The sequence below is a fragment of the Stenella coeruleoalba genome (assembly GCF_951394435.1).
Source record: "Stenella coeruleoalba genome assembly, chromosome: 20".
Classification (NCBI taxonomy): Eukaryota; Metazoa; Chordata; class Mammalia; order Artiodactyla; family Delphinidae; genus Stenella; species Stenella coeruleoalba.
The window spans coordinates 27,585,668-27,601,375 of record NC_137166.1 but is presented as its reverse complement, the minus strand read 5'-3'; the positions used below and the strand labels follow the sequence as shown (position 1 = coordinate 27,601,375).

Here is a 15,708-nt window from a genome sequence, read left to right as displayed (position 1 = left end):
TGGTAGTTAGAGAGTGGGGTGTGTGAAACTGAGATTATGCAACTGCAGTTACTGGTCAAGATGTGACCTTGGAAGTGAGGGGCTGAGGTAGGTGGAGGATAAGCTTATTGGAGGAGAGATGGTCATAGAACTGAGAGGCTGGTTATGTCTATGACAGAATCATGCTAGAGGGAATGACCATGAGCTGGGAGCTAAAATTATCAGTGAAGGAGAGGGAGTGACTAGGGGTGTACATGGCTGCCACAAGGGGTAGGTAATGGATGGAGACTCTGGTGACATGCATGTCAAAGAATCTGGGGGTTTGAGGGAGAAGAGAGGGAGAAGAGAGGAAGAATGGCTGGCTTGGAAGTAGCTATGAAGAGCAAAGAGGATGCCTATCCTATCCCAGTCTTGTGGTATGACGGTCCTCAGGGAGAGAACAGCGACTGCTAAGAAAGCTGCAAGGGAAGCAGAATCCACAGGGGAAGCAGAGTCCTCAGGAGAGAACCCAGCTTAGAACAAAAACGTGAGCAAAAAGATGAAGAGAACAGGAAGACACAGGCAAGGGTGTCCATTCATTACAGAACTCTCAGTAATAGTCAACGTCTGGAAACAACCTAAATGTCCGCTGCCAGGGGAATGGATAAATAAACAATCGATTGGTTCAAAATAGAGCTAGTTCATTTTCACAACAGTGAAAATGAATGTACTAGATCCATATGGATCAATATGGAAAAAAACTTACGAACATAAACTTGAATGAAATAAGCAAGTTGTAAAAGGTTACATTCAGTACGATGCTACTTACATAAAATATTAAGACCCACAAAACAATGCTATAATATATTATAAGGCTATAATAGGATAATGGTATCCAAGGAGGGACCCCCAGCAGCTTCAGAGTGATGGTTTTGTGGTTACCCATGGAGACAGAGGGAGGGGAGATGGGTGGCGGTGGGAGTAAAATAGCTTTGGTTGTATCTAAAATATTTTACTTCTTAATGAAAAAGAAATGCTGAAACAAAACACAGCAAAATATCAACTGCTGTTAAATCTAGGTTGTGGGTTCTCAGATTTATTTTAATTTTTTGTATGTTTGAAAGATTTCACTTGAAAAGAAAAAAGAACCTGAGTGTATTATTATAAAGTATGGTGATCAAAACAGTGTAGTACTGGCACCAGGATGGACAAACAGATCAGTGGATTAGAACTGAGAGTCCAGAAATGACATCATACATTTAGGGGCAATTGATTTTCAACAAGGGTGCAAGACAATTCAATGGAGAAAGAAGGGTCTATTCAGCAAATGATACTGGGACTGGGTAGCTACATGCAAAGAATGAAGTTGGACCCCTACCTCACATAAGATACAAAAATTACCCCCAATTGAATCAAAAATGGAAATGTAAGAGCTAAAACTATAAAACCCTTAGAAGAAAACATAAGGATGAATCTTCATGCCCTTGCCTTAGGAAATGGTTTCTTATATATGACACCTAGGGCACAAGTAACCAAAGAAAAAATAAATTGATGTCATCAAAATTTAAAACTTTTGTGCTCCAAAGAACACTATCAATAAAGTAAAAAGGCAAGCCAGGGACTTCCCTGGTGATACAGTGGTTAAGAATCCGCCTGCCAATGCAGGGGACACGGGTTCAAGCCCTGGTCTGGGAAGACCCCACAGGCCGCGGAGCAACTAAGACCATGAACCACAACTACTGAGCCTGAGCTCTAGAGCCCGCGGGCCACAACTACTGAGCCCGCGTGCCACAACTACTGAAGCCCGCGCACCTAGAACCCGTGCTCTGCAACAAGAGAAGCCATTGCAGTGAGAAGCCCACGCACATAAACAAAGAGTAGCCCCCGCGCGCCACAGCTAGAGAAAGCCTACACGCGGCAACAAAGGCCTGACACCGCCAAAAAAAAAATTAATTAATTAAAAAAAAAAAAAGACAGGCCGGAGAAAATAAGGATCCATCAGGATACATAAAAAACTGCTACAACACAACAACAAAAATATAAGCAACCCAACTTAAAAATGGGCAAAGGATATGAATAGACATTTTTCTGAAGAAGATATACAAATGGCCAATATGCATATAAGATGCTCAACATCATTAGTCATTAGGAAAATGTGAATCAAAACCACAATGACTGGGCTTCCCTGGTGGTGCAGTGGTTGAGAGTCCACCTGCCGATACAGGGGACACGGGTTCATGCCCTGGTCCGGGAAGATCCCACATGCCGCGGAGCGGCTAGGCCCGTGAGCCATGGCCACTGAGCCTGCACGTCCAGAGCCTGTGCTCCGCAACAGGAGAGGCCACAACAGTGAGAGGTCCACAAACACACACACACACACACAAATAACCACAATGACATGCCACTTTATACCCACCAGGATGGCTATAACCAAAAAGGCAGACAATAACAAGAGTTGGCAAGAAAATTGAAAAATAGGAACCCTCATACATTGTTGATGGGAGCATAAAATGGTAGATCCTCCTTGGAAATAGTCTGGCAGGTCCTCAAAAATTTAAACATAGAATTACCGTATGACCTAGAAATTCTATTCCTACTTATATACTCAAAATAGTTGAAAACATATGTTCACAGAAAAATCTGTACACAGATGTTTATAGCAGCATTACTCATAACAGCCAAAAGGTAGAAACAACTCAAATGGCCATCAGTGGATAAATGGATAAACAGAATATGATGTATCCATAAGGAAATATTATTCAGTCATAAAAATGAATGAAGTACTGACACATGCCACAATATGGATGAACCTTGAAAACAGATTAAGTGAAAGAAAGACACAAAATACCGCCTACTGCATGATTCTGTCTATATGAAATGTCCACAAAAGGCAAACTCACAGAGACAGAAAGTAGACTAGTGGTTGTCAGGGTCTGGGGAGAGGGGGAAATGGAAAGTGACTGCTAATGGGTACTGTGTTTCTTTTTGAGGTGATGAAAATGTTTTGGATTTAGATAGCGGAAATGGACATACACCTTGTGAATATATTAAAAACCACTGAATTATATACATCCTTTACAAGGGTGAATTTCATAGTATGTGAATTATATCTCAATTAAAAAACAAAACCGGGGACTTCCCTGGTGGTCCAATGGTTAAGACTGTGCGCTTCCACTGCAGGGGGCGTGTGTTCGATCCTTGGTCAGAGAACTAAGATCCTGCGTGCAGCGCGGCCAAAAAGCAAAACAAACCCAAAAAACCTAGGATCCAATCCAGTGTGGTCCCAGCAGATGACTTCTATTCTCTGAGCCTTGGTTCCTCATCTGAGGGGACTTACAGTAACCCCGGCTGCACCCACCTGAGATGGACTCTCAGTCGATCTAACGAGCCCGTCTGACGGGGCTTGTTAACTCTCGCGGGTGCCTCTATTCCTAGTCTGATCGTGGCTGCAACGATGAGTGGCCACTGTGCACCTGGACTCTGGCATCAGACCTGAGCACAGATTCAGGCTCCACCACTCACTGGGTGTGGAATCTAAGTCTCAGCTTCCTTCTCTGAAAAATGACGATGATGATGGTGGCCGCTTCTAAGTGTTGCTGTGGGAAGATGATGAGATAGTTGGTGTAAAACACAAGACACAGTACATCTGGCGCTCAGTAAGTACCAATGGGCTGCTGTCGTCTTTTCTTCTTCTTCTTCTTCTCCTTCTTCTTCACCTCCCCTTCCTCCTCCTTCTTCTTCCTCCTATTACTGTAGTGGTTGCCATTGTGGCCAATTAACCCCAAAGTCTTTTACTTCTTCCTCCCCACCCCTCTCTCTCCATCCCAGGATTTCCCCGTTGCCTCAGAGTCCACCTGTCTGGCCCAGGCCCTCAGATAAAAGTGCTCATCCTTCCTTCCATTTGTGGGACAACTTGGGGTGCTGATCTCCTCCCTGCCAAGTAGATGGATGGCAGGATGTCCCCTAGAAAACTTTGGCTCCTAGCTGCTCAGAAATCAGGAGCCTGGGGTGGTCCTCCCAGCCCCACGTGGAGCTCTCTCCTGGGGCCCCTCGCCTTTGCTGAAAAGAGGAAGCTCTGAGGCAGCTATTCAGGGCAGGGGCTTTCTCTTTGCCTCTCAGTGGAAGCAAAAGCCCAGACACTACTTCTAGGAATTTATCCACCAGTTACATTCTCCCTCATGAGTAGGTTCAGGGAAGGTTATTTCGGCATTTTTATGTAAATGCAAAAGACTGGAAAATCCCCAAACATCCATCCATCAGGGGACCAGCTATATGAATTTTGGTAGATCCATACAGTGAAAAACCAGATGGTCACTGGAAAGAACCCTTCCTTTCCCCCATTTCTTTCAAAGGAATGCCTTTATATATGTGCTTGCATAGACTGTTTAGGAAGGAAAAATAAGAAATCATTAAGCTTGTTTGCCTCTGAGAAGGGGAAATGAAATGTGGTTGGGAGGTCAGAGGTGAGAAAATTACTTTGCAGTCTACCCTTTTTTCTGGCTGTATGAATTTAAATTTTTATCTTTTTGAATTGGTCAGTCATGCATATGGAAAATAATTTCAAATCATTCAAAAAGGTATTTGGTGGAAAATAAGTCTTTCCTCCTCTGAGCAGCTGCCCCCAACCACTACCCCGTTTCCCTCCTTAAGGGCAACTAATGTAATGAATTGTTTGTGTATCTTTCCAGATATAAGCTATGCATTTCTGTAAATCCACATTTACATGTAATTAAGTGTATGTTTATAGAGGTAATATATACATAACATAAGCTTTACCATTTAAATTGTTTTAAAGTGTACAGTTCAGTGACATTAAGTATATTCACATTGTTGTACTACCATCACCACATTCCATCTCCAGAACTTTTTCATCTTCCCAAAGTGAAACTCTATCCCATCAAACAATAACTCCCCATTCCCTCCTCCCCCAGCCCTGGCAACCAGCATTCTACTGTTGATCCCTATGAATGTGACTACCTCTAGGTACCTCACAGAAGCCTCTAGGAATCATACAGTATTTTTCTTTCTGTGACGGGCTTATTTCACTTAGCATAATGTCCTCAAGGTTCATCCATGTTGTAACATATGTCACAATTTTCTTCCTTTTTAAGGTGAATAATATTCCAACGTGTGTGTGTCTATCACATTTTGTTTTTCCATTCATCCATCGATGGACACTTGGGTTGTTTCCACCTTCACGTATTTTTTAATAAACAAAAATTAATTTAAATAAAAGAAGAAGGACGTTTAGGGGAAAGAGGATTTGATCTGGGAGCTTCCCATGCATTGCCAGTGCTGTAGAAGGACAGAAGGATAGGGCATCATCAACCTCTTGACGAGGAGGGAAAACATCCCCTTCATTGGCAACTGCCAGTGATTCCCCGCCTTCAGCCCCGGGAGAGAAACTCCCCTTTCCTTTCTTTGAAAGCTGGTCCTTTGAGCCCTGCCTGGGAACTCAGGGCTCCTTGAACGCAGTACCTGCCTCTTCTGCACCAGGGAGGCCAAGGGCCCTGGGGGAGCAAAGGCCTGATGGCTGCACGTGTGGCTTACCATCTTTCCAAGCCCCAGGGAAATGGGGTGCTGGGTAGCAGAGGCTGAGCCAGCAGGAAAGCCTTGGGGCCCTGCCGAGTCCCTGGGGTTGCAGGTGCTCTCCAGGGGGGAGACCCTGGGCCCACCGCCTGGAGGGGCCTCCACGAGGGCCCCGTGTAAGGAAACCCCGAGTGCAGATGAAGAACCGTCAGGCCGGTTCTCTGTCTCTCACTCGCAGTCCTCCAGTGACAACCCATTTTTACAAGATGATTTCCACATTTAAAAAAATTTTTGTTTCTTTTCTCCCCATGCTTTTGTTATGAAACATTTAAAATGTTCAGGAAAGTTGTTAGAGCAGTTCCATGATTCACTACTTCACTGCAACATTGTTAACATCTTGCCATGTTTGCTTTGTCTTGCCCTTTCTCTTTCTGGGCTATGATATACCTATACACATACATACATGTACATGCGTACAACACATTTGCACATACATATACACATGTACACACAACCCACACGTGTGCACACACACACTCACATGTATACAATACACACATACATGTATGCATATACACGCGTATACACGTGCACATATATAGGCGATACATACATGCATATACTATGTATATGCACATGCACACATATATACACACATATATATTTCCTCTAACCTGAACTCTTTGAAAGTAGGGTCATCATGAACTTCACCCCTAAATACTTCAAGTGCATCTCTTACGAACAAGGACATTCTCTCACACACCTTTAAAATCTTTATGATACCTAAGAAAATCAACAATAAAGCCCTAATAGCATCTAATATTTAAATTTCCTCATTTGTCCCCCAAAGGTCTTTTATAACTGTTTTCAAAATTAGGATTCAATCAAAATCTACCTATTGCACATATTTGGCTGTTATGTCTCTTCAATCTCTTTTAATCTTCAATGTCCCTAATCCACATTTTTAAAAAAAGAACATTGACTATTTGTTGATCTCCACATGGTCGTCTTGTAGGAGACCCGGAAGGCCCCACCTTCTGGAGCTGTCTGTTTTCTTGCGGGATGGCTCACCTTCCTCTAGCCCCTGTATTTCTTGTAAACTGGAAGTTAGGACTAGAGGCTTGATTAGATTCTGCGTTACACCTTTTCTTTTCTTTTTTCTTTCAAGACTTAATTTTTTAGAGCGGTTTCAGGTTCACAGCAAAATTGAGAGGAAGGTACAGAGATTTCCCACATGCTTCCTGCCCACAGACAGGCGTGGCCTCCCTCACTATTAACCTCCCCCACCTGAGTGTACCTTTGTGACAAATGATGAACCTACTTTGACACATCTAAATCACCCAAAGTCCATAGTTTATATTATGGTTTATTCTCTCTTGGTGTTGTGTAGTTTATGGGTTTGGACAAAAATATAATGATGTGTATCCATCATTGTGGTCTTATACAGAGTATGTTCACTGCCCTAAAAATCCTCTGTGCTCCACCTCCTCATCTTTTCTTCCCTCTAAGCCCTGGTAACCGCTGATCTTTTTACTGCCTCCATAGCTTTGCCTTTTCCAAAAGGTCATATAGTTGGAGTCATAGAGTTTGTGGCCTTTTCAGATTGGCTTCTCTCACTTAGTAACGTGCATTTAAGGTTCCTCTATGTCTTTCCCTGGCTTGATAGCTCTTTTCTTTTCAGCCGTGAATAATAATTCCATTGTCTGAATATACCACATTTTATCTGTTCACCTACTGAAGGACATCTTGGTTGCTCCTAAGTTTTGGCAGTTGTGAATAAAGCTGCTATAATATAGGCTTTTGTGAGGACATAAGTTTTCAACTCCTTTGGGTGAATACCAAGGATCGTGATCATTGGACCAGAGAGTAGTTTAACTGATAATATATACATAATGTAAAATTTACCATTTTAATAATTTTTAAGTGTCCAGTTCAGTGGCATTAAATACATTCGTATTGTTGTGCAACATCATCACCATCCATCTCCAGAACCCTTCCGTCTTCCCAAACCAAAACTCTGTATCCATTAAAAACTAACTCCCTGGGGCTTCCCTGGTGGCGCAGTGGTTAAGAATCCACCTACCAGTGCAGGGGACACGGGTTCGAGCCCTGGTCTGGGAAGATCCCACATGCCGCAGAGCAACTAAGCCCGTGCGCCACAGCTACTAAGCCTGGGTGCCACAACTACTGAGCCTGTGCTCTAGAGCCCACGAACCACAACTACCGAGCCCGTGTGCCACAACTACCGAAGCCTGCACTCCTAGAGCCCGTGCTCTGCAACCAGAGAAGCCACTGCAATGAGAAGCCCATGCACCACAACGAAGAGTAGCCCCCGCTCACCTCAACTAGAGAAAGCCTGCACGCAACAACGAAGACCCAACGCAGCCAAACATAAATAAGTTTATAAAAAAAAAAACCCCACAAAACTAACTCCCCATTCCCTCCGCCCTCCAGCCCCTGGTAACCACCATTCTAGTTTCTGTCTCTATGAATCTGATTCCTCTAGGAACCCCACAGAGTTGTAAGCATGCAATATTTGTCCTTCTGTGACTGGCTTTGGGTAACGCCTTTTTTTTTTTTTTTTTTTCGCGGTACGCGGGTCTCTCACTGTTGTGGCTTCTCTCGTTGCGGAGCACAGGCTCCGGACGCGCAGGCTCAGCGGCCGTGGCTCACGGGCCCAGCCGCTCCGCGACATGTGGGATCTTCCGGGACCGGGGCAGGAACCTGTGTCTCCTGCATCGGCAGGCGGACTCCCAAACACTGCGCCACCAGGGAAGCCCTGGGTAACGCCTTTTGACAAGAGGTCTTCCAAGGCGATGCTGTGCACCTTCAATGCACATCCATCAGGAGGCTCATAGGAACTGCAGCTGAACAGGCCCTGCCCGGCCCTGCATGCAGCCCCTCCCATCTGGCTGCCCCCTGCTCCCTGACCCACTCTGCCCCAGCTGCTCAGGCCTCTCACCCTTTGCCCTTGCCCCTTCCTCCCTGGCAGGTTTCTTAGTATCTTCTGAATTTCAGCTTGCCTGTCAGCCCTCATAGAGTCTTCTCCTGACTCCCCAAACCTGCTTCCCCACAGTCACTGTCTATTTTTCTCTGTTTCATTTTATTCGCGGCACTCACCACAGCCTGACATTACCTTATTTGGTTTTGTTTTTTTGTGTGTTTTTTTGCCTGTTTATTGTCTGTCTCCAAGGTAAACATGAGAGCAGGGACCTATTCACTCTGTGTCCCCAGATCCTGGCAGTGTACCTGGCACGTGGCAGGTGCTTGTATTACTCTCCTCTTGCTTCTGTAACAAATGACTTGGTGGTTTAATACACCAATTTATTAGCTTACAGTTCAGCAGGTCAGAAGTTCTAAATCAGCCTCAGTGGAGTAAAACTGAGGTGTCGGCAGGGCTGTGTTCCTTCTGGAAGCTCTAGGGGAGAATCTGTTTCCTTGCGTTTCCCACCTTCTCGGGCACATAGCGTCACATCATTTGGACTTCCGCTTCTGTCATCCCATCTCCTGTCTGAATCTGACCCACTCGCTGGCCCCTCTTATAATGACCCTGTGATTGCTTTGGGTCCATCCAGAGAATCCAGGAAGTCCCTCTGTTTTTGTTTTTGTTTTAATATTTATTTATTTTGGCTGCTCCGGGTCTTAGCTGCGGCACATGGGATCTTCGTAGCGGCATGTGGGATCTTTAGTTGCGGCATGCGGTCTTCTTAGTTGCAGCATGCAGACTCTTAGTTGTGGCATGCATGTGGGATCTAATTCCCCGACCAGGGATCGAACCCGGGCCTCTTGCATTGGGAGCACAGAGTCTTACCCACTGGGCCACCAAGAAAGTCCCAAGGAAGACTCTGTTTTAAGGGCCTTAACTTCAACACACCTGCAAAGTCCTTTTTACCAGGTAAGGTCACATGTTCACAAGTTTGGGGAATTAGATATGGACATTTTGGGGCGGTTCATTATTCTGTCGACCAAGGGCTCAATAAATATTTGTTGAATGAATGAAAGAATGAATGAGTGGATGGATCCCTCTACAAATGGAGTGCTGAGTCCTGAACTCCAGGATGGCTTATCTACTTACAGGCAAGGCCCCTCTTCCTCTGAGCCCGGGTTTCTTCTTCCATTAGATGTATTCTGAGCACCCACCATGTACCCCGCTCTTGGTAGACCCTGGAATGCCAAGACAAATAAAGGGAGACCCCACCTTCTAAGAGCTTGGAGTTTGGCTTCTGGGAGGAGATTGAGAAAGAGAAAACCTGATGTAGTCTGTTCAAGTCCACGTTCTAGGTCACCTCAGAGAATTTTGGAGTCCTGAGGGGGTGTGTTTACCTAGAAGGTGACATTTCAAATGGCTCCTGATGCACGAGTAGGAGTTTACGCGGTAGAGGAGTGGCAAGGGCATTCACGGCCAGGGACAAGCCACAGACCTCTTTGAAAAACTCTGAGGACTGTGGATGTGATTCCTCAGGGGAGTGAGACCAGCTGGGCAGAGGTGGTGGGGTCGTGTCTGGAATGGAGGCCTTGAAGGCCACAGTCAGGGGCACGGGTTCAGGGGGCCACAGCAGGGTTTTGAAGCAGGAGAGAGGCATGTGCAGCTTTGAATCCGGGCTACTCACTCTGGTCACTGTAGTGTGGATAGGGGAATGAGGGGCCAGCATCTGAGCCTGAGGTGGAGGTGGCCTGGACTGGGCAGGGACAATGGGGATGGAGATAAGTGGACAGATCCGAGACAGACTGAGGTAGTAGAATCAGTGGGACACGGCGGTAGATTGAGAAGGGGCTGGGTGAGGAAGAGCGTGGAGACAGCTGCGAAGGAAGGACAGGCAAGATGGAAATGTGTGGAAGCTCTTTATAGCTGTTGAGTGGACCATGAACTGGCCCAAGCTGAGACTTTGTGAGAAGCCCTAGAGGACACCGGTGATGGGGCAGAGAAACTAACCCAATGGCTTCATAGGCTTCTCCCTTTGAAGACCGATCAGTGATGAAGGTCACCCTTCATCAAGATGGGCCTCAGTTCCAGGTGAGGGTTTAGGGCTATTTGGCTCCTGTCCACATTCTCACTTGATTTACAAACAACCACTGGGGTAAATACGTAGGACTGCAAAACCATCTCTCCCATTTCTAGATGGGTAAACTCAGTCCCAGAGACATCCAGAGACATGGCCAAGGCCACACAGCCAGCAGACCCCAGGGAGAACAGGCCTCCAAGAGGCCCAGCTCAAGGGGGATTTTGCAAGTCTCTTGGGACCCAGAGGGGAGGTCAGGGTGGGGGTCCCCTTTGAGTGGTTCCTGGCCACAGAGAATTTCCTTCTCTCTGGAGGAAGTGGGAGTTCTTCTTTCATAACGTGAATGTCAGAGATTCTGGGCTCACCGGTGACTAAGAGTGTCTGAGGCTTGTGGGTGTAGCAAGCGTTTAAATACCAGAGCTTCCTGTCCTTTGGCGATTGTAGGCACCTGAGCTGGGACACACAGGACGAAAGTATGGCCAGCCTGCAGACCCCACTCCTGGCTGCCCTCATCCTCCTTGCTATGATACTTCAAGCAACAGAGGCAGGTGAGGCTGGGAAGAGGGAGGGCTCTCTGCAGAGGTCAAGGTCAGATACTGGGGTATCTTCCTCATGTGGTAGAAAGAGCACTGAACTGAGAGCAGAAGACTCCAATCTGCTGCTGGCTCTTGGGCTAGTCCCATTGCTTCTCTGGACCTCAGTTTATACATCTGTTAGATGGATAGTCTTGAAGGCTTGGAGTCTAGGATCTATCTCAGCTGGGCTCGGGGTTGTAGTGGGCATGGCCCAGCGTCTCCTACTCCAGAGAACTCAAGGGTAGGGCCTTGGGATGTGAAGAAGGAGCCACTGAAGGAGGCCAGCTGGGGTGGGTAAAGGCAGGAGCAACGGTAATAGATGTTCCCTTGGAAAACCAGTCCTGCCCTCTCACCGCCCCATTTTTCTCCAGAACCTGCCCTCAACACTGGGTTCCTGATTTCTCTTTCCATCCCAATGTACACTCTTCTGCCCTATGATGGGTAGGGGAATGAGAACTGGACTGGGAGTCTGGGAGCTAGGAACAATACTGCTCGGTTATTGGGGTTCCTGAGCCCCTTCCCTGCATGACAGGCCCCATAGGGTAGGTACTATTATTACCCCCTGGGTCTGAGGAGGAAATTAGGTCTCAGATGTTAAGTGACTCACGGCAGAGCGAGACTCGAACCCGGGCTTCCATGCCTGGACTCTGCCTGAGCCCTTGTCCTGACTCTCCAGGGTCATGCTGTGTGATCTGGGCAAGTCCTCCCCCATCTCTGGACCTCAGCCTCACCATTTGCACCATGAAGGGGATTAGGGTAGATGTGAGCTGAAGGGACGTTCTCAGGTTACCTGGGAAGTTCTTCAGAGTGTCCACCTGGTTCAGCAGGGCTGGGACTAGGCACCGAGCTTTTCTGACAAGCTCCTGGGTGATGCTGATGGTGTGGGTCCACAGACCTCAACTTGAGTAACAAGGTTCTAAGGCTCCTTCCTGTTCAGCGTGTCTGGTCCCATCTAGAGCTTAGGGCATTGTTGATGCTCGGTCATTCTGAATCCCTCTCCCTTGAGCTGACCAAAGCAGAGTGTAGACTTTGGGCACTCAGCGGCTTCTCAGAGGCCCCAAGAGTGGGGACTTTGAGGGCCCAGAATCCTCTGGACACCAACCTTCCACGTGATAACAGAAAAGCTGGGTCAGAGGTTTGGGCCAAGGGAGAGCAGCCTGTGACTCCTCTGAGCACCCTTCTCCCCCAGGCCCCTACGGTGCCAACGTGGAGGACAGCATCTGCTGCCGGGACTACATCCGTCATCCCCTGCCCCTGCGTCTGGTGAAATATTACTACTGGACTTCGGAGTCCTGCCGGAGGCCTGGCGTGGTGTGAGTAGGAAGCCGGGGAGACAAGACCTTGGAGAGCTTGACGGGTGGGGCCTGGGAGGCTGCAGGTGCACCCAGGGATGGAGGAATGCAGCCAGATGTCAGCTGGGAGCACTTGGCCGAACTAGACGGCTCAGCTGAGGCTTGGGTGGACCAAGAAAAATATCATGTTATCATTCAACAGATATTCTCAGGCACCTCTTATGTGCCAGGCAGCGTGCCAGGTTCTGAGGATGCAGAGGGTGCCGCTCCACCCCGGCAAGGCAGATAGGTAGTGCAGAGCTGCCGTAGAGCGTAGGGTTCAGGGTACGGGCAGTATGCCTGGTTCCGCTGAGTCAGCAAAGATGCTCCCATCAGAAGCATCTTGGATCCCAGTGCCCTGGGAGTCAGTTACTTGAGGCAGCCTATTCTTACCAGGAGCATATGAAGAGCTGACACTAAGTGCTTCCTCAGGGCCAGGCACTGTTCTGAGCATGACTGTTTAATTCTCACAATGATCCTATAAGGAGGTGCTATTCTTTCCATTTTACAGATGGAGAAACAGGCTTGGGGCGGGGTGAGGGGAGAAGTGACTTGCTCAAGGTTGCCCAGGCTGGAACCAGGACTCCTGGGTCCTCGTTTAGGGCTTTCTCCTAAGGTTCTTATTCTCCTTTGCTTCTTTGCTTCCTTTTCCTCGGCCTGGAGCCTGCCCCCGCCCCTGCCCCTCCCCCTGCCCCTGCCCCTGGCTGGGTGACGGGACCTGTCCTTTCTGGGGCAGCCCCTCTGGCTGCTGCCTGCCAAACCACAGAGTGGGGGGTGTTTGAGCTTGGGGATTTATGACCCCCTTTGGGGCCCTGTCATCTTCTCATCTGAATCCTTCTCACTCATCTTCCGTCCCTCAGAGGGGTCTGTGGGTAAAGTACAAGAAGGCTGAAACAGGAAGGCCTGCCACAGTTCTGGTCACTTCGATACTGGGCCTCAGTTTCCCAATCAGTATAGCGGGAGTGATCGCTTTATTTTTTTAATCAAACATGTAGAGAGTGCTTGTTAAGTGCTAGGCACTGTTATAGACGCTTTATAAACATTAACTCATTTAATCCTTCAAGCAACCCTATGTAGTAGGTACTGTTACAGTCCCCCTTTTTTTTTTTTTTTTTGTGGTACGCGGGCCTCTCACTGTTGTGGCCTCTCCCGTTGCGGAGCACAGGCTCCGGACGCACAGGCTCAGCAGCCATGGCTCACGGGCCCAGCCGCTCCGCAGCATGTGGGATCTTCCCAGACCGGGGCACGAACCCGTGTCCCCTGCATCGGCAGGCAGACTCTCAACTACTGCGCCACCAGGGAAGCCCCTACAGTTCCCTTTTTACAGGTGCATAAATGTGCACAGCGAGTTACAGGGCCTCTCAGGCATCACAGGGCAGAATAATAGTAAGTGGGAGGTGTACTGCTCAACGCCTGACATATAATAGATACTCAGTGAGAGACGGTACACATGTGATTATTGGATCTCGAGCCAGAAGGGATTCTAGAAAGAATGTGGCTCAATGAATGAGAAGATCAAAGCTCAGAGAGGGTCTGAGCCTTGTCCAGTGTCACAGAGCAGCCAGGGCAGGCTGTCCACGTGGCCAAGATCAACACTGCTTTGCTGCCTTCTTTGTTCTTTCTGTTTATTGGTCATCTGGGGGTGCATGTGTGTGGTGTGTGTGTGTGTGCACGCAGATCAGGGGTGTGTGTGTGTGTGTGTGTGTGTGTGCACGCAGATCAGGGGTGTTTGTTGCAGCTCTGGCAAAAGTGGAAGCCTTAGCCCACTACTGCCATGTGGTCTTGGGCTATTGTTCACCTCTCCTCTCTGTGCTCAGGTCTCTCAGAGGGGCCTGGGTGGGGATGCTCGTTCACAGCGAGCACGATGAGTCAGGTCTTACCAGCTCTGGCACTTAGACAAGTTGCTTTACCCCATTGCGCCTCGCTTTCTTCAGCTATTAAGTAGATAGAATATTGGAGGCTTATAGGGTTGTTGTAAGGACTTATTAAGGAAATCAATGTTAAAAGTTCAGGCCAGGTCCTGGCACAATTATATATCACCTACTGTCTGCTGTGCACTGTTCTGAGCACTCCAGTTTATATTAACTCATCATATCTTCATCAAATTCTTATGAGGTTGGACCAGAATTATCATGCCTGTTTTACAGATGTGGAAACTGAGGTTCAGAGAAGTTAAGGGGCTTGCTAACATGTGGCAGAGCTAGAATTCTAATCTGGATAGGCTGTCTCCAAAGTTCATGCTCTTGGCTACTACCCAATACTCTCTCCCAAGGCAATGTCAGCAAAGATTATGGGACTCCTGGGCATTCTATTTCCTGGCCTGCCCTGGCACTCATGGCTGGGGCTGAAGGTATGGGAAGTCCTTGCCGCTTATCTCCCCCTCTCCCTCTTAAGAAATGTGTTTGCCTACAGCAGGCGACTCATAATTGCTAAGGTTCTGCAGCGGGGCTGTGGCATTCTTGCTGCATGCTAATGGCGCCTCCTTGTCTCCCTGGTGTTTCCGCCTTCCAGCTTGCTGACCGTGAGGGACCGAGAGATCTGTGCTGATCCCAGACTGCCCTGGGTGAAGAAAATTCTCCAGAGGCTGGACCAATGAGGCAGGCCCTGCCCTGATGACCGTGGCCTTGGCTCCTCCAGGAAGGCTCATGGAGCCCCACCTCCCTGCTGTTACAGCTGCTCCCCGACACAACCCTGTACCAACAACCCTCTCAGCGGTCCCTGATCTTGATGTCTGCAGCTGTCACTCCCAGTCAAGCCTCCCACTGTCACTCTCATCTCCCCACTTACCCTTCCAACCCATCCTCTGCCCCACCAAAGCCAGAGGGTCCACAGTTCTGGTCAGTCAGTCCCCTGCTCAAAATCCTTCCGTGGCTCCCCTTTGCCCTAGGCTGAGGTCAGAGCTCCTGAGCCTGGCATCCCTGCCCTCCAGATCTGGGTCTTATCCTTTGCCTCCAGCCCTGCCTCATTTCCCTCCATGCATGTTGGACTCCGGCTCCCTGTTCTCCCAAACCCATGTCATACATTTCCACTTCTGGCTCTTTTCCCAAGCTGCTCCTGACACCCAGAATGTCTCCCCATCCTCTGCACATGTCCAACCCCACCAGCCCTCCAGGGCATCACTCAACCTAAGCAGACAGTAATTGAGTCATTTTTTAGACTTCCCCTGGCCCTCTGTCCCCTTTTAACAGCCCTGATCACAGTCTACCCAGAATTCTCAGGAACTGGGAGCTTGTCCTCCAGCCCCACCAGCTGGACCGAAATCCACACCTGAGTTACTTTGTCTCCCGGCCTCTGGCACAGAGCACAGGGCCTGGC

The 15,708-nt window shown here is 48.2% G+C and overlaps 1 protein-coding gene across 1 annotated transcript; it reads left to right on the top strand.

Moving 5' to 3' along the window:
* The first annotated feature begins 10,957 nt into the window (after positions 1-10,957).
* CCL22 (C-C motif chemokine ligand 22) lies at positions 10,958-15,036 on the top strand. The gene is made up of 3 exons (XM_079907523.1): positions 10,958-11,035; positions 12,252-12,375; positions 14,905-15,036. Exons 1-3 carry the CDS (start codon positions 10,963-10,965, stop codon positions 14,987-14,989), a joined length of 282 nt encoding a protein of 93 aa, XP_079763649.1. The 5' UTR covers positions 10,958-10,962; the 3' UTR covers positions 14,990-15,036.
* The last annotated feature ends 672 nt before the right edge of the window (positions 15,037-15,708 follow it).